Genomic DNA, 27,213 nt, shown 5'->3' on the forward strand with positions numbered 1-27,213 from the left:
TTTATGTCACGATTGTGCACGAGTAAGGTTATAGAGCTTCACAGAGGTCTAGTTTAATTACTATGTAAGGTATTATAGTAGGTACAAGACGTTGTGTGAGGAACAGGGAGGTTTAAAAAGAAATTAGTAATTAAATACTTAGCTTAAAAGTCTAAGCGCTTTAGGTATAAATTAAGCCTATTTTAGGTTTAGTTAGTGTTAAAGTAGTTTATGCTTAAGTTTATGTCTATGTTATGTTATGTTTATATTAGACATGCACTAATAATACTCTAGTACGCGTCTAATATAGTTATGTCTAGGATCTAGAGAGGATACTGTGACAGTACCCCCCCCCTTATTAGAAAGGGAATCCTTTACATTAGTAGTTCTAGCATTAGGTTGTCTTTGTTAGGGTACAGGTTTAGTTTAAATAGGTATTAGGCGTAGAATTAGGTTACTGTAGAGTTTTCTTGTAGAGCTTCTACAGGTTCTTATAACAGTTTATTGTATCTAGTCTATTTTATAAGGTATTTATAGATATGTTTTTTTTTGTTAAACTAGATCTATTTAACATCTTTTATAATGTATTCTAGTTTATTATTTATAATAATAGGTTTAGGTAGCAGGTTTAGCTGTCTAGGTAAATAGTTAGATTTAAGAGCTGCTTAGCGCAGCAATAATACGTGGAACACAGGGTGTATCTTTATGCTGTTAGGTAGGATTAATTAGTAAGCATGTAATAAAACTATATAAGCTACTATAAAGGGGCTAAGGTTTTTTTAATTAAGTTTCTTTAATTATTAGTTTATTTAGATATTTCTAGTGTCTAGCTAGACCTTTTTACTAGCTGCATATATAAAGGTAGAAGTTTAAAATTAGTTTACGTACTCTTATTAAAAAGCTTAAGCCTATGTAAGCTTTTTATAAATATATTTAAATATGTTTTAGATCTTATTAATAAGTTTATTTACATTTATTACTTATATAAATTAATAAGTAGGTTAGAGGGTATTTAAAAGTAGTTTAAATTTTATTTAGAAGTAGTATTTATAGTTTACTAAAAATAAAAATACTTATGTTAATTTAAATGTTATGTTATTAGCTTTAAACTATGCTATAGCTAACTATTTTACTTAGTTATTTTACTAGTAGTTTGTGTACACTTATAGGACTTATTTTATTACAGTGTTTGTGTTTTTAGTTTAGCTGTTAGTCTCTAAGTAAAAAGCTATAAATAGATAGAGGATAATTTAGAGCTATTTATAAAGTTTGTCCTAAAAGGCTAAGACAAACTATGTACCTCTATCTAATATAATTATGTTAGGCAGGCTATAGTAAACTTATACATATTAGTAGAATAACTAGGCTATATTAGAGGCAGTTATAAAGGAATATAGTATTAAGTGTTAATACTTAGTTAAGTAATTAATAACTACTATAATATTTATATACCCTTTAAATAAAGGTAGGTTTATAATAAAATTAATTAATATATCTTTTTAAGCTTATTTAGGAATTAAGAGTAGTTTAAGTAGGCTATTATACCTTTTTTAAGAGGCTTTTACTTTATAGTAAGTATAGCAACAGGATACATATTAGCGTACAGTATAGAACATGCAGGGCTAGTAGTACTCTCTCTATAGTAGGTTAAGAGTCTTTCCTCTACCTAGGTGTTCTTTAACAGGCAAGTTATGTATAATTTAGAGTAGTTTAATTCTTAGTTTATTAAAATTAAAGATTATAAGTTAGTTATAGTAATATAGCTTGCTATTTTAGTTTTTATAGTTAGCTAGTGTTACCTTTTTTAACTAACTAGCGCTATTTTAGAGCAGGTTTAAAGTTTTTTAAATAAATTTATTTTTTAGATACTTATTAGTAATAATTTAATTAATTATCTAATTTATTTTATTTAGGTTAAGGTCTAAAAATAGCTTAAGTTAAAGTAAAGTTTAGTGTTAAGCCTTTTACACTTCTTTTTAAGTAGGGATGTTTTAGGATTGCTTTATAAAAGCATCTAGTTTCTCTCTGTTTTAACTAGAATAATAAGTAATCTTAAAATTAAAATAAGATAAGTATTTAAACTAATAGGCTTATTAGTAGCTAAGTTATTTTATAGTTGCAAAGTACTATAAGTTCTTATAGTTAGATAGGACCTGTATTAGATGCGCTGCACCTTCTAGTTTAGGTTGCTATTGTTTAAAGTAGTGTACTATAGTAAGTAATTCCTTGTTGTAGATCTTATAATTACCTTTTATAAGGCTTATTTTTTTTAAAAAGTATATAATAGGCCTAATAGTCCTATCTAGCTTAGTCTAGAAAAGAACTTCTGCTACTATATAGTCTAAGGCATTAGCTTCTACAAGTATTAGTAGTTTAAAGTTAAAGTAGTAGAGTATTAGGGCTTTAGTAAAGGCTTTCTTTAGCTAGTTAAAAAACTATTAGTAATTTAAGTTAAAGTTAAATTAAATTTTTTTTTTAGTAAGTATAATTATAAAGCTTACTTACTATAAGAAGTTATTAATAAATTATTAGTAAAAGTTAGTAAATTTTATAAAAGCTTAAATATCTTTTATATTTTTTAGGTATTACTAATCTAGCACAGTTTAAACCTTAATAAGGTTTATTTAAATGCTATCTGTAGAGATTATATATCCTAAATATGTAACCTTTAATTAGTAGAACTTACATTTATCTATGTTAAGTTGCAGACCTGCTTTTTCTATAGCTTTTAGCACTAAGCGTACATGCTATTTATGCTCTAAAAGGCTATTGCTGTAGATTAGAATATTATTAATATACATAGTGCAGAACATGTCTAGGTAGGGTTAGAGTAAGTTATTTACAAAATGTTAAAAAGTACTAGGCGTGTTAGCTAAGCTAAAGGGCATTACTAGGTACTTAAATAGTCTATATTAGGTCTAAAATACTATTAGCTACTTATTACCTTTTACTATTCTTAGCTTATTAAAGGCAGTAATAATATTTAACTTTATAAAATACTTTGCTTTACTTAGTTAGCTTAAGGTTTCTTATAAAAAAAAAATTAAGTATTAGTTTTTAATAGTAACAGCATTTAGTCTTTAGTAGTTAATATAAAATTAAAGCTTACTTTTAAGTTTTTTTATAAATAGTATAAGTAACACTACTAGTAAAAAGCTAGCTTAAATAAACTCTTTTTTTAAGTTTTTATTAAAGTATTTTTAAAGCACTTTTAATTTATTTAGTAACATTTTATATAGTAGCCTATAACTAGGTTGTTTACTAGGCTTAAGAGTTATTTAGTAATTATATAAATATTATATTAAAAGCTTATTAGACTTATCTTAAAAAAAACATGTAATAAGTTATAGTAGTTTTAAAGGACTATTATTCTTAAGTTAGTGCGTTTTTAGAAAGCTAGAGCTTAGTCTATATTAGAAATTATAACTACATAGATTTTATAATCTAGTTATTAAGCTAGAGTTATAAATAAGGCAGGTTTTATGTAGCAGATGTTTATTTGCTGTTTAAGTCCTAGTTTATGTTTAAATTAAGTAGGTAAAGATTTTTTAAAAGCTTTCTTTTTTTTTAAGTTTAAGTAGTTATTAAATTATTTTATATAGCCTATTTTAGTAAGTAGCCTAGCTTATTAGCCTTACTTAGGTAGTTTTTTTTTAAGTTATTAGAAAGTAGGTCTAGAGACCTTCTATATTAAGTGCTACTTAGGTGTTGTTTAGGTGTAAGCATAAGCAGATGTTTTAGCATTAAAAAGAGTTAAAGTTTAGAACTTACTTTTAGTAATTAAAGGCAACTTTATGCTAATATAGCTATAGTTGTTCTAGAATTAAGTTATAACATTTTATATTTATTATATAAAGCTTAATCTGCTCTTTATAGTGTTAGTAAGTAATTATAATAGTTATAGTATAAAAAATAAAACTTTTTTTAAGTTATTTTTTATTAAATCTAGTTAGGTAAATTATTTAGGTAAGTAGTGTTAATTAAAAATTTAGTTTATGTGCTAGTTCTTTGTTAATGTAACCTATACTATTTACTTTTAAGTTAATAAGAGCTTGTATTAAAGCTAATATAGTTTTTTATTATAAATATATAAAAATATTAACTTAGTACTTTTAGTTATTAGTAGGGGACTTAGCCTATAAGTTAGTAAAGATCTAGTGTTAAATTAGTCTTAGAGGGTAACTTAGCTCTAAGACAAGCTTTTTTATAGGCTCTTACTGCTATAGCTGCAGCTGCGTTAAAAGTAGTAAGAGAGATTAGAGCTTAAATATAAGTTAAAGCCCTTATAAAAATAAGATTAAAATAGTAAAAATTTTTAATAAGTACTAGCAGCGCTACTTATGTAGACTTAAGAAAGAGGAATAAAGCAGTTTTAAAAAATATAACTATACTTACTACACTTAAAGCATTAACTTTTTTTTTTATAATTTTTATACTTTTTAGAACTAACTAAAGCATAATTTAAATTAATTTTTATTATATTAAAGTTTTTATTTATAACTGCGCTAGTTTAGAGGTGTATTAAAGCTTGTATAAAAAGGAACCTTATATTATTATTATAAGTAGTAATTAGGTTTGCATACGTGTTAAAGTTATTTAGAAGAGGTTCTTCTACTATAGCATGTTACAGTTTAGTTAAGAGGGAGTTATATAAAGCTATAATTAGACCTATTTTATTTAGGCCTATATTAGATGCAAGTTAGTAAAACTTAGTAAAGTATAAAGTAAAGCTTTTTTTTTTATTATAAAGTGTTTAGGTAACTTAAAGCTGTTAACTTTTTATTTAGGTCTTTATAAGTTACTTATAAAAACACTATAAATTAATTTAAGTTAATAATATTTTATTTATTAGTAAGTTAATTAAGGTTACTATATTATAGTTAAGTTAAAAGTAGGCATATAGTAACTAGAAGCGTTTAAAGGGGAATTAGTCTACATTTTCTTTAAGTTTATATTAGAGCTTGTGTAAAAAGGAAAGTAGGTCTTTTTATTTTCTATTAAATAGTAGGGGATTAAAGAGTTAGTTAGATTTTATTACTAAGTTAAAAGGGTTATAAGTTATAGGCAGTGTTAGACAGAAAAGAGTTAAGCTATCTCTAGACTTCTAGGTAGGCTTTAAGGCTAGTAAGTTCTTAGTTCCTACTACTATAATAAAAGTTAAGGCAAAAATAGACTGCTTAATAATGTAAAGCTATTTTTTAAAGTCCTTTTAAAAAGCTTTTAAGCTTATAATGTAGTAGCTTTCTTATAAAGTAAGTGCTTTTTAAAAGGCTTTTTAGCTTACTTTAATAGCTTAGAGTTATATAAGTACTAAGCTTATTAAATTAGATTTAAAGGCTATTCTTAGCTAGAGTTTTAACATAATGTAATGTTATAATTATGCATAAGTAAAGTTATAGAGCTTTATAAAGGTCTAGTTTAATTACTATGTAAGGTATTATAGTAGGTACAAGACATTATATAAGAAATAAGAAAGTTTAAGAGGAAATTAGTAATTAAATACTTAGCTTAGAAGTTTAAGCGCTTTAGGTATAAATTAAGCCTATTCTAAGTTTAGTTAGTGTTAAGGCAGTTTATGCTTAAGTTTATGTCTGTGTTGTGTTGTGTTTGTGTTAGACGTGCACTAATAATACTCTAGTACGCGTCTAATACAGTTATGTCTGGGATCTAGGGAGGATACCGTGACAGTTTATAAAGTATTATTTAAAGCTTAAAGTAATTTAAAGCTAGTTTAGCTTTATAAATAATATAAAGGCTAAGTATAGTATCTAGAATAATAACATATATAACTTTAATAAAATAGGCTTTATAATAGGCTAGATATTTACTAACTATACTTATACTTAACCTTTACTTTAAGCTTTAAATAACACTTTATAAATATACTAAACTAGTTTATGCTAATATAGCTTAGATTATACTTAGTGTCTAAAGAATTAGCTATATTAGCTGTAGTTACTAGCTAAGAGAAAAATTCTTATATATAGCTTAAGTATATGCTTAATACTTACCTACGTTTTATTATTATCTAGCCTTTATAAGTTAGCTATAAAATGAGCTTATAAAAGTTATCTAGTGTGTTAGTTATTTATTAACTTTTAAAAAAACTTTATATATAGCTATAACGAGTCTCACGAATCGTTCTATCTCGGGCGGCCCGGAACCTCCGGAAGGCCCTCGTATCGGCCCCGACCCTGACTTGACCTGGCCCTGACTCTGCCCTAACCCCTGCTGTTACCCCTATTCCCTTATGTATTTAGTCGCACCTCTCCCCTGTAGCTAGCTTAGTAGTTTTCTAATATCCTTTGTACAAGGCCTATAGGTGTTAATGGAAATTCCTAAGTTCTAAGTCCCCACGCACTTCTATATGCCTCTAAGTAGATTCCTACTGCATTTAGACCTATTGTCTTGCCTGTGCTGTTATATTATATTAAAAAACTTACTTTTGCTAGTAACAGCCTTATAATAATATTACATTAATTGTTTGTTTAACTACATTTAAGCCTTTAAGGCGTGTCTAATTTAGTTTACGTTGTAATCTTTTACACTATTATATTAAATTACTTAGTTATATAAACTAGATTCTATTAACCTCTAGTTAACTAAAGCCTTTAGGTTTAGAACTTTCTATCCCCTGTAATTAGAATTACCTTTAGAAAAGTTGTAAAAAGACGCTAAGGTAGAAACTTAGAGACTACTAATAACTTATTAGAATTAGAGACAACTGCTAATGTCTAACTAACTACTCTTTAACCCTAGAGTTAAATACGCTTTTGCTAAGCTATACCCTACCTAATTTAGAGTTAATCTGCAGCAACATGTTCTAATAGACCTTAATTAACTACTAAATTACCCCTAGTAATGCCTTAAATTATCTCTGCTACCCTAATAGCAGAGGACCTTTTAGGCACCCTTAATAATACCTAAATGTTACCTTACTAAACGTACGCCTAAGATTAATAACTATACAGATAGCTAGGAATAAATAGCAAGTCTTAATTAGTAGCAGGCTAGACATCTACAGATTACTATTAGAGCAGGCGTGCACGCATAGTGTTTGGCTTAGAGGACACTGCTAGCAGTGCGAAGGATAATTTAAAATAAGGACACCTAGCTAAATTAGACTAGTTTTAGTTTTTAAGAAAGCAAAAGACATAACAGCAATACTCCTACCTACTAATAGAGACTATTAGTCTACAGAGAGAGAGGGGGGGAGGGGTAGTGTAACAACTCTCACAAATTGTTTTATCTTAGGCAGCCTAGAACCTCTAGAAGGCCCTTGTATTGGCCCTGACCCTGATTTAACCTGGCCCTAACTCTGCTCTAACCCCTGCTGTTACCCCTATTCCATTATGTATTTAGTTGCACCTCTCCCTTGTAGCTAGCTTAGTGGTTTTCTGATATCCTTTGTACAAGGCCTATAGGTGTCAATGGAAATTCCCAGGTTCTAAGTCCCCACGCACTCCCATATGCCTCTAAGTGAATTCCCACCGCATTTGGACCTATTGTCTTGCCTGTGCTGTTACATTAGCTATAGTATATTACTTTAAAAGTGTTATGTTTTATTTAAAAGTATAAATTATAAGCTGTATCTAACATTCTTTTAGCGTGTCTAAGTAGCGTTGTTAGGAATGCATTAGTATAGAAAGAGTAGTTTAGTAAGGTCTTAGTAAAAGTAAATAACTTAGCTGTGTAAGCAACTTGCCTATAGTGTATGTTATAATTACTTTTAGTAATATTTAAGAAGAGTTTTAAGGCGCTAGATTACTTACTACCTACGTTAGGTTGTTAATTCTATAATTTTATAAAGCTATACTATTACAAACAAAAACTTAAAGACTGCAGTAACTAGCTAGCATTGTTATAGACATTAACAATTCTAGAAAAAAAAGTATAATAGAGACGCAATAATGCGTAGGGCAGCTTTAAGCACATTCAGAGTTATAGATTCTTCTAAAATTCTATCTCGACCTGTCAACATCTATCTATCCATGAGCTTTTGGCAGCGGATACCCTCCCATCTCATCGAAGAACTTCCCCCCGTCCGCCATTATCTGCGCGATTTCATTACCAAGCCACTGTTTCGTCAAGTCTCTTCTTGCTGTTTCAATCTCCCTTACCACCCGCCCAGCAACCTAGTCTAGGATGAGAAACTGTCTCATCACATTTGTCTGGCCATATGACTTACCATAACGCTATGTCCCTTTCTCTCTGGGTTCGTCGCGGTTCGCACAACTGCGGTAGCCACATCTTCGACCGTATTTGCCGGGAGCCCCCTTTCCCTCCATTTGGTGGCGTAACCTCCAGTCATATATGTGGGCGTGAAGAATGGCGCGACGACATTAACTCGTATCTGCAACTGGTTCGCGATGCGCTGAGAAGATCGACAGAGGCCAACCACACCGTGCTTCGAGGAGATGTATGACACGACGCCTGTTCCGCCGAAATATCCTGACGTCGAGGCTATGAATACTATTGAACCTCGCGCGCCATCCGAGTCTGGTGGATTAGACTTCATCGAGTACATTGCTAACCGGAGTGCTAATTGCCATTAGACTGGGCTCCATATAATTCGGAGACCTTACTGTTCCTGGTGCCCTTAAGATTCACATCAATTACTCGGTACGCGTCTACAGGCTCCTTCAATTCCCCATCTTCATCCTCCTCAAAGTCGAAGAACTCCTGGCTTTCCATTATACCGGCGTTCGCAATGACTATGTCAACTTGGCCGAACCTCTCGATGGTTTTCCGGTAGAGCGATTTCACATCTGCCCAATTGACAATGTTTGTCGGATGATACATTGCGCGGTTTGGCTCTGGAAGGGAGGATATCAAGTGTTTTGCCGTCTCTTGGGCGAATGGCAAATCCGCGATCACTACATTACATCCTTTCTCACAGAAGGCCCGGATGGTCTGGGCCCCGATCCCACCAGCTCCTCCTGTTACGATGGCAGTCTTTGGTGACCCATCTTCGAGACGGAAAAGGTCCGCCATGAGTTTTGAAATATCAGAGAAAGAGGGCGAGAAAAGGGTTTACGAGTCGGAGTCTGATCCCTAGGTAGAAGACCACGTCGGCCTATATCAGGAGTCTACGTATCCCAGGCCAGCTTCAAATCCGATGTTCAGACCTTATTACCGGCTGAATAAACACGCTCTCCAAGGAGATGAAATAGCAGATCTTAAACTTTAGGGGCCGGGAAGGGCATCACTCGGGGAGCATCCGCGTTCTCCGACGTCGCTTTAGCGGTGGGGTTCGCATCTACCCCGCTCAATCCTTAGCTAGTTCACGGAAAATGTTCCGACCCCTCAATTGATCACCTACAGAGGCAAGGGCAGAGTTGTGTAACCAGCTTCCGGTTATCTCGATAGAATTTTATGCCAATTTGATCTTAACTATCAACATCAATTCATTAATTTTCACCATGGCCGCGAAGAGTGAGCCGAAGGATCCAACAGCTGAGGAGGCAATTACGCTCTTCAAGGCCGTGGAGGAGAAGTTCCCGTCGAAGACTCTTGGAAATGACAAGTGGTATATTGTGACGGTATGCCCCTGCTATTTCTCTTGACCGGGCTGATAAAGGGTCCAGTTTGCGGCGATGGTAGGAGGAGGGCAGGCAGAATTTGCACCGGCGCTGTACTTGCAGCTCATTCAGCGCCCTGAATTTTCAACTTCGGATCAGCGACAGGCTCTGATGCGAAGAATTCGCGAGACCATGATGAAGTTGGCATGCGTTGCCGGCGTGTGCAAGCCACTCGAGGCGATCTTCGATATAGATGCGGCGACAAGACCGGAGGATAAGGACTATTCGTTCTCAAGGTACAAACCTCTGAAGTTGACTAGAGAAGAATCACTGAGAGCTACGCAGAAAAGGATGGCAGGCGGACGAGGCAAACCGCCAGCGCGGATTTGCCTGGCAAGACCGAATATACAAGCACAATCAGGCAAAGATTGACGACACACTTTCTTCACAGAAGGATTTTGGTGAGCGCGAGGCGCTTTTTTTGTTGCTCATTGTTACTGATGATCTTCACAGATTGGCTCAGTAAAGAGATTAGTTACGGTTTATACTTGTCTGATCATAGTATCCTCAACGACGTCGAAACGGAGCTCACAGTACTGGCCGGCATTATGATCCAGAATTTGCCTCGCGAGACAGGTTGGCATCTCCGTGGTACGAGGCGAATCGGAGTAAGCAAGGAGGATGTAGAAACCATCCAGCAATGCGTATGCAGCAGTTCATTTTGTTCGGACCAATGCTGACAGTTTGCAGATTGAGCTAATCGCTAAATTCTGCAGGCTTCGACTTCATAAAGTCCCTAGAGTAGCTGACATTGAGCATGAAGTTTGAGTCTAGGGAGGCGCTTATAGGATCTTCTGGGGAGATACAAATTAAATTTAGAACAGAAATACTGGCAATGCATGCAAGTCGACTGAGCCAGCCTAGCAAATTCACAAAATCTGTGAATACGCAACTCTGACATCGAATTGGAGTGCGCTCCGGGACGCCATATATCGCAATACAAGATATACATCTAGATAACGGAAAGATCCTCACAGGAATCCTACCAATGTCCGTACTGCGGCGATTTATCATCACTCCATCTTTTCGCGCTACCAATTCAACTCGCATTACGTTTCATAAGGGTCGTTAATCTATGTCCGAAAGCCTCGTCTTGAGGTCATATATCATAGTATGGCTATACTCAATGTCTGTCAGACCTCCCAGCCTTGGATGCCACTGTTTGGTAGATGTGGCGAAATCAGCGGCTCGGATACAACATTTTACCGTGCAATTTCCCACAAGGGAAGGCTGTTGCATTCCTAGTACAGAAACCTTCCTTCCCCGTGCCTCAACAGCCCATACTCCCTTCACTATAGCCCCTTAGCCATTTCCATGACCCTCGCTGCCGCTGCCATCATAGATGTAAATAAATACTCTGCACTTACAACACAAGGCGGTGCACTTCACTTTATCAGCTTGTTACATAGCTGCATGCTTACACCACCTCTCCATTTGCAACAAAGGCCCATAGCCTTCGAAACCCTGCTCGTGGCGTTGCGTCGTGTAAGGGGAACAGTACGCGGATAGGAGGCGCAAGAGATGCATATTACTATAAGGGGTCGACATCGTGCTGCAACCTGTTCGACAAGGTCCCCCTTCTTCATGCATTACTTTCCCCTTCTTAAAGTCTACCACTCTTCTTCACCGCCATCTCGATGGCACCCCACGCCGAAGACCCCAGAGTATGGGCAGAAACAGTCGATATCCTCGTCTCCATGGTTCACAAGAGAGATATCGAGGAGGAAAAGTTGGTCCGGAATATTGCCTGTTCCCGATGCCGACAATCTGTGTTCTTTATCTGTTTTCGTATATGGTATGTGCACTTGTTACCTCACTAATATCTTCGAAATCCGCGATCATGAGGCGGATATTCATCGGATAGGATCGCACCAATACCAGCAGCGTTTCCATCAGGAAGTAGTACGATTCGACTTAGGCTTTCTAGACAAGTTACGTCTCACTTATTATATATTTTTGTTTACTTTACCTAACAGTAGGGGTTGATATAATTAAGTTACAGTTTAATTAAAGCTACTTATACTTTTTAACATTTTACTAAAAGTTATAACATAACTGTTAAAGCTTTTAAAGTAGTAAAGTTCCCCTTACTTTTAATATAGTAAGTAAGGTTATTTAATTTACTAAAAATAACTTTATAATGTAGCTAGTTTTTCTAGAGTTATAAAGCTTTAATTATAAAGCCTAAAAAATAATTATAGTTATAAGTAACTATTCTTTCTCTTTTACTAAAAGCTCTCTTGCAGTTGTAGCTTGTGGAGGTATACTTAGAAAATTAAGTGCTATCTTAAAGAGTGCAGGATAGTTGCGCTAACTAACCTAGAGCTACTAATCTAGAGGTTCCTAATACAAGAGACTGTTATCTTTTGCTATAATAAAGTTGTCTAAAAAGTTGTTATAGTATAGGGCAAGCTCTAAGGCTACACTAACATGTAAATAGTAGCATAAACACACTCCCCTAGCCCTTATGCGCGTTAGAGACTGCAACCTTAAAAAAGTCTACTTTAATTATATACTGCTTACTTTTAAGCCTTATTAATTAAATTATAATAGTTAAAAATATAGTTACGTTTGTTTAACTTATGTGATTGTAGGTAGAGCAAAAGTATTAATTGTACTACTTCCTGTTGGAAACGCTGAATACCGGGAATGCCAAGGTCGCCGAAATGAATACTGATATTAGCCTCAGCTCCACCCAATACTTGCTTGCAGTCGTGGTCTTCCAAGCTAGCTACGTGATAGCAGAGGCGCCATCAAAGTAGACATGCTCCATCACAGGCGATCCATCGAACTGATCTTAATGTTTCGGCAGCATGATTCACTCGCGAACTAGGCCATCCCTATACATACCATTTCTGATGTTTTTGTAAGGAGCAGCTGCAGCAGTAATGATTGCAGTTCACAGACTAGCACAGCTAGTTAGAATGTGGTTCCACCTGAGAGTGATAGAGGCCGGCTTCAGTTCGGCAACCCTGCTCATTTTCCCGACGTGGTATCGCCGACACGAACAGTCAAAGAGCTTCATGGTCTTTCTCAGTGCTAGTATCTTGTCCGGTGTTTTTGGCGGAATAGTTACGGGGTTCATCAATAATTCTCTCAATGGTCCTCATGGTATTGCTGGATGGCGATGGCTCTTCACTGATGAAGGGATCGCGATTATGGGCGCAGCATTTATCGCCCCATTCTTTCTTTTCGACTATCCATCGAACACGAAACGGTTAACAGCACGCCAACGGGAGCTCGCGGTCGCTCGTCTGCAAGCTGACGGTATCACGAGCTCCGGCGAGCATGGAGAGCCGGCAGAATTATCGCGCCGGAAAACGATTCTCCACGCGATCGATAATTAGCGTCCGTGGCTTCTACTACGCACCGGCTACACGACTATCACCGTATGTTATTGCTTGAGCTACTTCAGCCCGACTTTAGTGCGTGGACTTGGTCATGCTGGAGATGAGGCACAGTAAGTGAACCACCTGTAATCTTCCGTCCGTAAATCTGGTAGAACGAACCTGATTCATACCAGTGTTCGGGGTGGGTGGTTGACTCCTGTAGTTGATCAACTTCAGGTACCCAGGTGCCCGCAGGTAGTGCCCGGGGCTCCAACCTAAGCCTAATAAGGTAGGATCTATGCTTAATAGAGTATTAGGGTTCTAAGATGGTAAATTAAACACTAGTTCTCCACCAATCCTTTTTATATGCCCCGTTACACATAATTTAAACGCTTTCCTCCTAAACGATATTAGACTGGCTTAGAGGCCTCTAAATCTAGAGGGTTTTGCGTTTAAAAATAGAGGCCTCTAAGCTAGCAATTTCTTAGCACTAGAAAATCTTAGATCTACAGTTAGTTATGTTTATTACATAAGCACTGCATTTAACATTAGCTATAAAAGGCTTACTATGTCTCTATTTTATTTTACTTATTACTTCTTAACCCTTAAACCTATTTTCTGCCTACTTTTTTCTGTGCACAGCGCTACTATGCACGCTACCCCTGCTACCCTACTGCACCATTCCTTAGCTTTAGCACAAAGGTAAGTATACCTGCGCATGCTCTAGTCTGTATGTTCTCTATACTAATAGGAACTCTAGGCGTTATTTACTGTCTTAAATAGATTAACCTTTTATTTTATTATGTTTTTTTTAAGTCTTTAACACTATTATAGCCTTTTAACTACTTTAAGTGTAGCGCTTTTAGAATTTGTAGAAGCTTAACCTTTTTACGTCTTTACCTTAGAACTAATAACATAAGAGGCTATATTACACCTGCTAGCCTTTCCTTTAGATTAATAGACAGTAATAAATTACAACCTTTAGCTAAATAAGGGCTTGTTAGAGATTAATATTTATGCAACCTATATTACTGCTACAGCAAGGACGCCTAGTCTGTTTTGCTCTATAAGCTAGCTGTAAAGCTGCACACTGTGTTACACATTAAAACTAATCTAATTAAAAAAATGCCTTACTAAGGCCTCTTTTCCCTTGCTGCGCCTTAAAGAATTTTAGTGTTACTAAGTGCTCTACTCTATATCTACACCTAGCTTCTACTGTTCTAGCTCTAACTGCTAGCCTATTTTACTTTAACTCTAGGTTTAGTTCCCTTTTTTAGACTAATTAAATCCTAGCTATAATAAAGTAAAGTCTAATAAAATTAGATATATATAGTCTAAACAAAGAACAGCAGTTTTAGTGTAATGCAACTTAGCTAGCATAGTAAATTATGCTAGCTTAGGTGTAATACAGATAATGTAGATGCAACGTAGCAATCCTGCGTCTGCTGCACTAATACAGTACACTAATGTAACAAGAGAGACGCCTAGCTAGGTTTATATCTTTAGTGTAAGCTGCTACATTACAAATAACTGCAACATGTTTAATTAATAGTACACCTTCTCTCTGCTGCTCTTTTTTTTACTGCGCTGCACATAAACAGAATCTTTAATTTACAACTTACAAAACTAAAATTTGCGCTATCTATGCTATACTAAATTATTAAGCATCTTACTATATAGCGTTGCTAGACTTAACAGCTTCTGTTCTGTCTGCCTAGCTTAGCCACTTTTCTACTAATTAATTCTTATAAACCCTGCAGATAAACATTATCTAAGATTACGCTATTGCTGTTTAGGATTCTGCAAGTAGCGCTAGCACACTTTTATAATAAGCTACACATAGACTACTTTATATTCTAATAATAAAAGAGATTAAGAATAGCTTAGCACATGTTAAAAGTTTAAGTAATTAAAGTAGAGATGTTAGCCTTAAGGCTGCAGGTATATAGTTTATACATTTTATAATATAAATTAGGCCTATGTAGTGTTAAAGATAAAAAGGGAGCCTAGTTAATATTTATAGTAAGACAGCATAAAGTGCCTAAAAGCGCTATTGCAAAACCCCTTTCTAATTTACAGATATAGAGGTTAGTTGCGCTTATAAAGCTAGACAGTGTCTTTAAGAAACGTAGTCTTTAACTTCTTATCTTAGATTAATTCTAGCACATATTTCTTTATTAAGATTTTAATTTTTATTATAGTTACTACTTACACTTATACTTACTTTATGCTTTCTTTAAAGCCTTAATTAAAGCCTTAATTAAAGCCTTAATTAAAGAATATCTGCTGTATTAACATCTAGCGTTAACCTAAGGCCTACAACCCTCTAACTAAGGATAATAGTAAGAATGCCCTATTATTATAAATTTAAGTAAGTGTCTAATTATTTCTTAGTTAATCTAAAGAGCAGCATGCAACTTTATTAGAACTCTGCTTTATTTATTTATAATAGCGCCTGCCTAGTAAGCAGCACTAGGCACCTGCCTGCTAATATTAGTTCTTAGACGTGCACGTTTTTTACTCCTTATAAGATTACTAAACCTGCTAATTCTAACTTTTAAAAAAACACTTATTTTAATACTTTAAACATTTATGCTTATATTCTTTAAGTACCTACTAATTTAGGTTAAAAAAAAGTTTTGCTTTTATTACTTAAAAGCCTGTTAAGTTAGGTCTATAAAAGAATAGTAACTTTTAATAGACTCTTAATAGCAATTTACTTTATAAAGTAGAGACTGCTAAACTTACTCTTTTTTAAAAGACCTAGAGCACTAAGCCTAGATCTTAAGAGTCTAACACTAGATTTACTAGGTCTCCACGCAGAGAGTCCTAGACTGTTGCTACCTTAACTTGTAAAGACATGCGCGCTAGTTTAGTTTAAGAAATCATCACCGCCAGCGCTGCGCCTCTAGGGGAAGAAACCACAAATTGCGATCCTTAAGATATGCAGCCTACAGACCTTACACCTTAAAAGCCTAAGATCTTTAACTTTACTCCTTATAAAATTAAAACTACTAGCTGTAACAGTTTTTAAAAGACTAAGTCTGTTAGCCTTACTTTTTATAAAACTAAGACTAAGGCTAGTAACCTAGTTAGTTATTAAAAGCCTAAAGCTGCTAGCTTTACCTTTTATAAGATTACTCTCTAAGTTTTTAAGTCTACTAACTATATTTATCCTTAAGAGCCTAAAATTGCTAACTTAGCCTCTAATAAAACAACTAACGTAGACTATTATAATGTTACTAATGTTAACTTTTTAATAATTATAAACTCTCCCCTTCTAAAGCTTTTAACTGCTAACATTAAACCTTTTAAGGCTAAGACTAATAACATTAACTTGCTTAAGACTGCTAATATTAACACTTTTAGAACTAAGACTACTAACCCTGCTTTTTAAAAGCTCTAGATTACTAACATTAACTTTTATAAAACTAATAATGTTATTTTTTCTAAGATAGTTAATCTTTTTTAAGAGCCCTAAGTTGCCTACTTTATACTTTAAAATAGCAGGCGCTTTATTTCTAAAGAGGCTAGCTACTCTAGAGTATTAGCGCATCTAACTAGTAATAAAAATAGCAGGCATAGTCTTACTAACACTAGTCCTGCTCTTGTTAGCAGTCTAGGGGATACTAATAGTTAGCATAGAGTGTTTACTAGTTATTTATAGGCACATAACGCTAACTTTGCATAGAGAATTTAATTGTTTTAGATAATTTAACTGCAGGTAATTCTTACTATAAGCTATCCTACCTACTTTTACAAGTTTATACATCTAACATAGCTTAGTTAACCTAATTAAGATTCCTAATAATTCTATTATATATTATAGTTAAAAGCGCAAACATAGTTTTAATAGAAGCAATAATAGCAACAGTTAATATAAGCTTTAATGTCTAATAGAATCTTATTAGTGTTCTTAGTTTTTATTTATTTTTTAGGTGTAAGCAAATTTATACCTCTTTTACTAATAAAATAATTATTTTATGTTTTAATATAATTAAGAAATGTTTTTTAGTCTAAAGTTATATTTTAGCAGTAAAGATAATTAATAGTATAATAGCTACTCTACCTTATCTTTTATAATTCTAGTGTAAGTGTTAAACAGCTTATTGCTATTAGCGTCCTACATAGCATAAGGTCTTATTAAAAGGTTAGTTACCTATGTCCTTAGCGTTAAAAAAGTAGAAGGGGTACAAAGGCAAGAGTAGAGTAGACACAACCAGGCGTCCTGTGGTTACTTTAGCAGTTGTAGAGCTGACAATTTTAGAGACAATAGGCAGAGCAGTAATGCTAGGTCAGGAAAGGCAGCTAAAGTCTCTGTAAGCATTGCTCTAAAGAGGAGCAAAGGACGCTTTTAAGCAATAAGTAGCTTAGTGTGCCACTTTTAAAGTACTTAAGCATAGGCTTAGATATTACTAAGTAGATTAGATTAGCTTAGCATAATTAGTGTAATTAGCTAATAAGTAAGTAATTTTTAGCATCTTTACGCTTAAAGTTCTTCCCTACTAGCGCTATAACTTTAGATAGAACACTTTTATAATTAACTTTTAAAATAACATAAATTATTAACTATAAAACTTAGCCTAACTAGCTTCTATAAAAAGCTGCTTTATAATTCCCTATTTAGATCTAGCTAATGTACTTCATGGGCGAGTTGCTCACACACCTGAGTCGCTTACTTTTACCAAGACCCCACTAAACCACTCTTCCTACACTAATGCATTCCCCACAACACTACTTAGACGCGCTAAAAGAATGTTAGATACAGCTTACACTCTAAGCTTTTAAATAAGACATAAAACTCTTAAAGAAATGTGCTATAGCTATATGTAAAGTCTTATAAAAAATAATAAATAACTACAGCACTAGACAACCTTTATAAGCTAATTCTACAGCTAAATTATAAAGGCTAGGTAATAAAAAAAAGCAGGTAATTGTTAAGACTATACTTAAGCTATATACGCAAGGAATTTCCCCTTAGATAGCATTTATAGCTAATATAGCTAATTCTTTGCGCGCTAAGCGTAATCTAGGCTATGTTTACATAAACTAGCCTAGTACGTTTGTAAAGCATTATTTAGAGCTTAAAGTAACGTTTAAGCGTAAGTACAACTATAAAAGAGCTCTTTATAAGAGTTCTAGGGTAATTTAGGGCAGGTTTAGCCTTATAAAGAATATTAAAGCTAAGTATAGCATCTAGGATAATAACACGTACAACTTTAGTAAAACAGAGTTTATAATTAGCTAGATATCTTTTAACTATACTTGCGCTTAAAACTTTACTTTAAGCTCTAAATAACGCTTTACAAACGTACTAGGCTAGTTTATGTAAACATAGCCTAGATTACGCTTAGCGCGCAAAGAATTAGCTATATTAGCCATAAATGCTATCTAAGGGGAAATTCCTTACGCATATAGCTTAAGTATAGTCTTAATAATTACCTGCTTTTTTTTATTACCTAGCCTTTATAATTTAGCTATAGAATTAGCTTATAAAGGTTGTCTAGCGCTGTAGTTATTTATTATTTTTTATAGAACTTTACACATAGCTACAGCACATTTCTTTAAGAGTTTTATGTTTTATTTAAAAGCTTAGAGCATAAGCTATATCTAACATTCTTTTAGCGCGTCTAAGTAGTGTTGTGGGGAATGCATTAGTGTAGGAAGGGTGGTTTAGTGGGGTCTTAGCAAAAGTAAGCAACTTAGGTGTGTGAGCAACTCGCCTATGAAGTACGTTAGGTCTTTCCTTTATAGCTAACTTACTTATATAACTAGAATTTCTTAAGACCTTTACAGAATTCCTAACTATACAGGCTAGTAACATGTTCTGCTTTATTAAACTTATGCATAAACTTCTTGCTTACAATTAGAGCTTTAGAAAGGTGCGTAAACTATATCCTACACTTCTTCTTTATAGCTAGCGTGTGGGCTGTAGAAACAGCATTTTTAATCTAAGAAGTTTTTAGTTAGCAGGTTAATTTAACATGTAATTAAGGCGCCTTACTTACTGCCTATTAAGCTTACTACTAACTAACTGTTTTAACTTCTTATTATGTATATATACAGCTCTATAAAAGGTGCGTAATTAGAAAAGAAAATAGCCTTAAATTTACTTTTTTATGTTACTGCTTAACTTATTATATCTTAGCATAAGATAGACTTAGCTAAGAATTGCTTTATTAAATTTAAACATATAGTTTATTATTAAGAACAGGATCCTATTTAGATATTCTAGCTTACAGAGAAATACAGTTATAAGGCTGTTACAAGACAGGTTATAAGATAAATACTACTTAAAATAAACATCTACTTTATCTAGAAAAAGAATTACTTTCTAATAACTAGTAATCTAAAAGATGTCTAAGAGTTCTCTTTTAAGTAATCTTACTTTAGTGCTTAATTTACTAGCAGAGATCTACAGAGTTAAAAGGCATTAAGTAAAAAAAGGCAGAAGTTACGCACTAAATAAAGTAGCTATTTAAAATGTTTAGTAACAGCTTTAGCTATAAGTGTCTTTTCTAGTCCTAAAGAGCTGCTAGTGTATGTAAGTAAACAAAGAAATAAGAATTCTAGGAACTATACTATAAAAGTACAACTAGGCTGTGACCTTTTTTAGTAATAAAGTTATTAAATTTAAACCTGTTTACTAGATTAGTATAGGCTTTAGTAAGAGCTATAATAACCTCCTTCTGCTCCTCTAGGATAGTTAGGCAATTAAAAGGTGCAGAGGACTATTAGATCTTGTTAATGCTAGCAACTAAAAATTCTGCTATATCTACAAATTAGTAAAACAGCTACTAGTAGGAAAAATATGCTTTACTTTATATCTTTTTATTAAGGCTAAACCTAGGTATAGTAGGGCTACAAATAAGTAAATTATCTTTATTTAAGTTAGTAGGTTCTAAGCTAGCGCTCCTAACCCGCTTAGGCAGCAGCTAGGTAGGGCAGAGAAGGTTAAGCAGTAGAATTAAACCTGTGTTGTCTTTATTAACCTTTAGCTTAGCGTAATTAGGATTTATTATCTTAAAGAAAGCAGTATCTACTATAATTTAGCTATTAATAGAAAATCTAATTTTCTTTTTTTTATACATAAAAAAAGCCTGCCTATTATAGTAATAATAGTAAGTCTTAATTAAGTAAACAAACTTTTTTTTACACTTAAGCAGGTTAGCCTTAACCTTACTAGCATTTACATAGTATTAAAAAAAGAATGTAGGGAGGTTGTTAATTTACTTTACTTTATAAAACTTAGAAATCTTAACTTTTATAAATGCTTTGCTAAAATTAGTACTGTTAAAATTAAGATAGTAGCACTTAATTTTCTAGTGTTTTAAACTAGACTTTGTCTGCCCTTACTCCCTAAAATTATACTTAACATATTAAGGGCAGCCTGTACTAGAGTAAGCTGTATACATAAGGGCATTTAGTTTAAACAAGGCCTATAGCAGGTTGTAAGTAATCTAGCTGCTCTGTAGAAGTGCGCCTAGGTGTTAGGCTGTAGCCTTAGAGGTATTCTTAATATAGTTAACAAAAAATTAAAGGTGCTTCTTACTTATATAGTCTATAGAATAGACATTATTTTAAAATTAAACTAATTCTAACTCTAAAAGAAAGTAGCATACTAAATGTTACTTAATCTTAACTTAGTAAGCTATAGATTCTAACATAGAGAGGGCTAACTTATAAAAAGCTCTGCTTTATCTAGGCTAACTATATTAACACTTTATAAGACATTTCTTAAGACTTTTTACAAAGACTTAGATTTAATGTTAGTATAATATATTATCTCTTTTATGTTCTAATTTAGCGTACCTTTGTTAGCAGAGCACACATTGTTAATAGTAATTACACTAACCTATCTGCGCGTAAATAATAAACATGTAGTAGTCTAAATTCCTAAGCTTGTTACTTAAAGATTTAATAATAGTGTACTAGTACGCCTTCTAGTCCTAGCTAGGATATGTTAGCTAGTTAACCTGTGTATACTATAGAGTGTACATATACTTTATTAACTTTCTTAAACCTAGGTAAGCAAGAAAGCTTTACAGCCTTAGATTTAAAGTAGGGCTTATTAGCCTTTAAAGTTTTTATAGTTACTTAGACAGCTTTAACTACATCCTTTAGCAGCTTAGCTAGAGATATAGTAGTAATTAAATCTAAATAAAGCAGACCCTAGCTTAGTAGTAGATTAGAGCTGCCTAGAGGGGTATCTGCAGAGCAAGAGGTAGAGCTATTAGGCCTTATAACTTTAAGTGTAGTAGACATTTGCAAAGCTTTAGTAAGGTGTTAGTTTTAGTAGAGAAAGGAAAGCATAATAAGTTAATATGCTACATTTTAAAGAGATTTACCTATTTTTATACTTCTTTATAAAATTATACAGCAGATATTTGTTGTACACTTTTATCTTTATAAGCTTTCCTTTATTAATCTAGGAAGAGGCTAAGTTATGCATACTAATACTATTCTAATACTTAAAAGCTTAATCTAGCTAAGTTGTAAAGTATATGCTAGCATTTATCTTATGCTAAAAAGGGTGCCTGCTAATAAAATAAAGCCTATAGATAATTAAGTTCCTTTTATATTAGCTATTACATTATTATAAAGCTTGTATACTAAATGTTAGTGCTTTTGCTAGTAAATCTAAAAGGCTTTAGTTAACATTTAAAGGCTTAATATATAACAGCAGCATTCCCTTAATTAGAGAGATACTTATAGGTATAAAGAGTTTTATAGACTGCATGTAGCGTCTATCTAGGCTTAGAAGTTTACTAACTGTATTAGCGCATATTGCAAAAATGTCCCTCTGTAAACCTCGCTACAGCTAGCAATAGTCACTGTGTGGGGTGCAGATGTGTTTTGTCTAGAGTGTGTTGCTGTACATAGGCTGCGATTTAGGTACAGACTTAGGTAAGTGCGCTTATTAAACCCTAGTTAGCTAGTGTAGACGCGCTTTATGCTAAAATTATTTTACTAATACATACCTTAGTTCCTACACTACACTACACTTTTTACTACACTTTTTACTACACTTTTTACTACTCTTTACTACACTTTTTACTACACTCTGCACTACACTCTTTACTACACTCTTTACTACACTCTTTACTACACTCTTTACTACACTCTTTACTACACTTTTTACTACACTCTTTACTACACTCTTTACTACACTTTTTACTACACTCTTTACTACACTTTTTACCACACTTTTTACTACACTCTGCACCACACTTTTCACTACACTCTGCACTACACTCTGTACTACACTTTTCACTACACTCTGCACTACACTCTGCACTACACTGCACTTTTTACTATGTAACTGCACTATAGTCTTTACTACGCTTAGTAAATTTTACTTCTAATTATAACTTAGTTTACTTTAATGCCTACACTATTAAAAAAATAAACGCGCCCTTATAGGCTACTTAGTAATTAGGATAGGTAGAATAAGCTTCTCTACACTATAAAAAAGTTAGGGGCTCTTAACTATTTAGACTGTGTCTAAACTAGCTGTGTTAAAGATGTAGTAGTTTTGCTAAGCAGAGTAGAATTGTCTCTAAAATGCAAAAAGTATAAACTGTTCTTCTATAAGGTCTATAGCAGAGGTGGTTCTATGTTTATCTTTATAGGCGCTAATGCCTAGTCTTAAGGTAAAATAGTTAACACACTTTAACATGTTCTTAAAAACCTTCTAGGCAGAATTAAAAAGAATAAAAATAAATAGGTAATTACTAATAGTATTATGTAAAAGCTTACTTTACAGCTTAATATACCTCTATCTATAAATAGTATAGCCTTAGACTTTTTATTAAAAGTAATTTATTTTAACTAAGATATTAACACTTCTTCCTAGATAAATAGGTAAAGAGGTAGTTAGTCCTAACAAGTATAGTTCCTAATAGAAACTATACCCCCTTTTTAGTAATGCAGCGTAATAATATAGTTAAGGTCCTTAACTTAATTATAACAAACATGCTAAGTAGTAACTTATAAGCATTAGAGAATAAAAGCAATTTTACTAATTACATAACTATGCTCCTACTTAAGGAACATGTAGACTGTTACATAATAGTAAAAGTTAGATATAGACAGAGAATTATAATCTTAAATTAGCTTAGACTAGAAGAGCTTAACACACTATAGTTATAACATAGCTTTTACTCTAGTATAACTATTTCTTTCTGCACATAATAAGACTATCTCTTAGTTACTGCTATACTACTTCTATATTTTATAGGCCCTACTCTCTTCTTTTTGTTGTTATATATTTTATAGGATAGACTTTTAAAACTAAGTGTTTTACTTTTTACTATAGTAAAAAAGTTAGTAGATTTTACCTTCTTAGTCTTCTTTTTTTTAATTACCTTTAGTATAGCTTTCTAATCTTTTAAGCAAGAAGTGTAACAACAGACTTTATAAAGCCTTCTTAAAGGGCAGGCAGTTAGGAGAGTTGCTAGGAGATGTGCTAGGAGACTATTAGGAAATGCGTAGGCACGGGCAAGCAGAAGCGCGACTTCTATAGAGATAAGAACCTAGGCAGATATTAATAGCGCTAAACTATCTTTACCTAGACTAGATAAAGACTTGCTAATTTGCGTGGCGATCTAGAACAGGTGAGGAGCCAGGCGCATGATAGAACGCTGGTGTACGACAACTATAGCGCAGCTGGCGTTACCTTCGCGCACAGTGGAATGAAGGATATTAGCTATATAGTTAAACTAGACAACTAAGTTATAATTAGGCTATATTCTGCAGAAGTTGTTAGCGTATGCAACTAAAGTAAATAAAAGTTAGGTTGTTACTTTAATAGCCTAAGGTGCGCAAGCTGTGACTAAGAAGAGAAGTGTAAAAATAAAAGAGTAAAATATATGTCTAAAAGCGCTATTAAAAGAAGTTAAAAAAATATATAAAAAACATAAAATGTATTACTAAGTTAGTAGATAAAATGTGTTAGTGCCTAATAAAAGAAGAACTACTAGCAGCTTATTTATTAAGTAGGGCATTATAACTAGGCCTAGCTGCCTAGACTTTTATAAGAGTAGTGTTATTATATACAAAAAAAGCTTTTCTGCTTTTGTATTTATGCTAGAGATGTGCACATAACTAGCCTTTCTACTTTTTAATGTGCGCGTGGCTATAGTAACCTTAACAGTCCTGTTGTGCTATAAATGCATAATGCAAGACGCATAACTAATTAGTAGCCTAAACCTACAACTAGATCTATTACCTAGTAAATCTACCTAACCTCCCCTCTTGCGTAGAGAAATTCTTTTATCTAGACAGTACTTTTACTTTAGAGCTTTGTAAAGTCTATAAACTTCTACTAAAATTTTTTAAGTTATATTAAAAAGATTTTTTAATAGCTTTTAAAAGTTCTTTTTACCTTTTATATTAAATTTATTACCTACATAACACTGTGTTACAGGCTTTAGAGTGCAGCCTGCTTAGACTTAGCAACTACAGCTTTAGCCCCTGCGCATTCTCTACTCTTAACTTCTTAGAGCTATCTTTCTTCTTTGCAAGGATGTCTTTTTATAACTTAGACAACACTTTCCTATAATCTTTTAGCCTTATTTCTGTCTAACTAAAATCAACCTCTTTACCCTCCTTACTACTATTTGTAACGCAGTAAGATAACATAAGCCCTTTTTCTTTTTAAAGACATAAAGGACCTAGTTAACAATAGACCTATTTAAGTTAAAAAGACTTTGTCTTTATCTAGGTTATAAACCTAAACTAACTTAATATTATATAAAAAGTTAGTAAAGAAGCATTAAATTTAGATTTTAGTTCTAAGGCTACTAAAAAAGACATAAAAGAATAATCTAAGACTAGCGCTAATTAAGTAATAGCTACTAGAAGCTATAGGTATAATAACCTAAGCTAAAAATATTTCTAAAATAGCTAATTTTTATATAGTATTAGTAATACTAACTTTTACAGTCCCTAACTAACACTACTTTTATGCCTGTCTATTTTATTAACAACTATCTGTCCACCTCTACTAATCTAGCTACCACAGGACCTGCAGTTAGACAGCGCAGCGAAAGCTAGATATCTAAACTAGGGTTCTCCTTCTAGCAGTTTACAGATAATAAGTAATAAAGGAGCAGTCTTATAAAAGTAAGGCCCCCCCTCTTAAAGAAGTACTTCTAGGATTAAGAGTTAGATTATAGGTTAAGTTTATATAGTAAAGTGCTAGTTTTAATAAACTACTGCACTTTTTAAGGATCTATGTCTCTAGTATAGCAGTATCTAAGCGTTGTAGCGTTACTATTATGTTAGTAGCTTATCCTTAGCTGTGTAACAATAATTTATGTAATGTTGCTATACTAAGCAGTACCTTCTAATTAAAGAAATAACAACCCTAGCTAGTGTCTACTGCTATATAATGTAACTACACTGTAATTTAATCTTTATAAGCTAAGCTAATCTTATAGCTAATAAGCTTATAGCTATGCAACTAGCGCACATGTATTACTTGTATTAGCAATTAAACCTTACAGCAAAGTCCTACAACGTTCTAGCACAGCAACAACCGCTACTGTCCCCACTAGCTTACAGCTTATTTACACAAGCGACAAGCTGCCGCCAGCACACAATAGACTACAGCTGCTGTTTTTAAGGGCCCTGCTGTCCTTTTTTTACGTAAGCCTACTACTAATACCTTATCTAGTTAGGTAGCGCTTTTATAAGTTTATTACAGCTTTCTAACTTCCTATAAAGCCTTAGACTTTCTTTACTCCTTAGGGTACTTTACCTTATATAAAGAGAACGCTGTTGTTAACTATTACACATAAATGCTCTTAGACAACCTGTGCAAATAAAGTATATAGCCTTAATAGCGTTTAGTGCTACCTGCTAGCAGGTTTTAGGATCTGTTCTAGAGTAATAGAGAGGTAAACATGCTATGTTTTATTAGTTACTAACATAGCGTTACTACTAGACAACTTACATAGTTAAGACTAAGAACACTAGATGTAAAGATACTATAGCCTAGGTAACTACTTTATAATTCTGTTTAAAAGCTAAAGGCTAAAAAGCTTCTAGTTTTTAGATAACTTTAGCTATTATCTAAAATCTACTATTCTAGCAATGTAGCATTAACTCGCCTAATAGAAGACAAGACACATTAGGGAACTAGTTCGCTGTATATAGTTGTTTAACATAGCAATTAGGGTAGCCTTTAAACTTATAGTATAGAGGTTAGCTAGTAATAATTTTGTATATTACGCAGCTATATGCAAAGATATCTGTCTGTATGCTTACAGTTAGTAATAGTTAATAACAAAACTATTAGTAGCAAGAATCTACTAGTTTACTGTTAATGCTGCAGCCTTTAAAATTAATTATCTTTAAATAGTTATTTACTATAATTATGTTATTAACTTTAACATTAGTGTAGATAATTCCCTTCTAATAAATGTATTATAATCCCCCTGCAGCTTGTCTTATCTAGCAGGTTTTTATGTGTAACAGAATTCAGTCTGCATTCTGGCCTTAGTATATTGTGCAAATAGGCTCTTCTTGTTTAAGAATTATAGTATTAGCACCTTAACAACCTAAGTACCTTGTAATGTTTAGGTAGCTGCTAAGACAGTTATATGCTTAAAATTTAACATTATAGTAGTTGTCTTTAAAGTATTCTTTTAGAACTCTTTTACTGTTAATGCTATAAATAATTACTAACTTTTTAGCAGTAATATACTCTACTTTTTTTAAGTTAGGTGCAGACTAGGTTATTACTTATGTTGCATAAAGAAATAAAGCTTAATGTTTAGGTTGCACCCCTTTAAAGGTCACATGTTAGGCCTAGCGCTAAGAGATTATGTTATTTTAATCTACATATAAAAAAGGCTTTCTTTTTAGCCTGTAAGGTTAAACTAATATTAAGTATAATAACTAAACACCTAAACACCTTTACACTTAGCACATTTACAGCATGTGCAGCTACAGAAAATCCTTAATAACGCAGACAAACTGCTAAAAGCATATACAGCATAAGATAGAGACATAAATTCTTTAAAAGTGCAGTAGTTTACTAAAACTAGCACTTTAATGTACAAACCTAACACATAATCTAACTCTTAATCCTAGAGGTACTTTTTTAAAAGGTAGGCCTTACCTAGCATGTAAAGATTTAGCTGTTAATGTAAAAATTTTTAAAATAAAATAAGTAAGTTATTTTTTATGCTTGTACTAATAAACTTACTTATACATATAATAAAGAGAGTGTTTTAACTAGTAGTTTATTCTAGCTACAGAAACCCTAGATACTATTATGTTATTAGTTCTATATATAAGATATTCTACAGAGTACA

At 33.0% G+C, this 27,213-nt stretch overlaps 4 protein-coding genes across 4 annotated transcripts; 2 read left to right on the forward strand and 2 right to left on the reverse strand.

Moving 5' to 3' along the window:
• Positions 1 to 7,964: 7,964 nt before the first annotated feature.
• BDR25DRAFT_321607 (NAD(P)-binding protein) lies at positions 7,965 to 8,973 on the reverse strand (the record flags this gene model as incomplete). The annotated part of the gene is made up of 3 exons (XM_033691976.1): positions 7,965 to 8,114; positions 8,168 to 8,478; positions 8,565 to 8,973. 3 exons carry the CDS (start codon positions 8,971 to 8,973, stop codon positions 7,965 to 7,967), a joined length of 870 nt encoding a protein of 289 aa, XP_033553972.1.
• A 352-nt stretch (positions 8,974 to 9,325) lies between these two features.
• Positions 9,326 to 10,379, forward strand: BDR25DRAFT_331005 (uncharacterized protein). Its single transcript, XM_033692585.1, has 5 exons — positions 9,326 to 9,521; positions 9,567 to 9,796; positions 9,846 to 9,961; positions 10,014 to 10,204; positions 10,251 to 10,379. Exons 1-5 carry the CDS (start codon positions 9,402 to 9,404, stop codon positions 10,326 to 10,328), a joined length of 735 nt encoding a protein of 244 aa, XP_033553973.1. The 5' UTR covers positions 9,326 to 9,401; the 3' UTR covers positions 10,329 to 10,379.
• Positions 10,380 to 12,484: 2,105 nt separating this feature from the next.
• On the forward strand, positions 12,485 to 12,907 carry BDR25DRAFT_309431 (uncharacterized protein; the record flags this gene model as incomplete). The annotated part of the gene is made up of 1 exon (XM_033691089.1): positions 12,485 to 12,907. One exon carries the CDS (start codon positions 12,485 to 12,487, stop codon positions 12,905 to 12,907), a length of 423 nt encoding a protein of 140 aa, XP_033553974.1.
• Positions 12,908 to 19,470: 6,563 nt separating this feature from the next.
• BDR25DRAFT_208386 (uncharacterized protein) lies at positions 19,471 to 19,620 on the reverse strand (the record flags this gene model as incomplete). Its single annotated transcript, XM_033684563.1, has 1 exon — positions 19,471 to 19,620. A coding segment is annotated over one exon (150 nt), but the record flags the coding sequence as incomplete, so codon positions are not given.
• Between the last annotated feature and the right edge of the window lie 7,593 nt (positions 19,621 to 27,213).

This window comes from Lindgomyces ingoldianus (assembly GCF_010093535.1).
Source record: "Lindgomyces ingoldianus strain ATCC 200398 unplaced genomic scaffold BDR25scaffold_2, whole genome shotgun sequence".
Taxonomy (NCBI): Eukaryota; Fungi; Ascomycota; class Dothideomycetes; order Pleosporales; family Lindgomycetaceae; genus Lindgomyces; species Lindgomyces ingoldianus.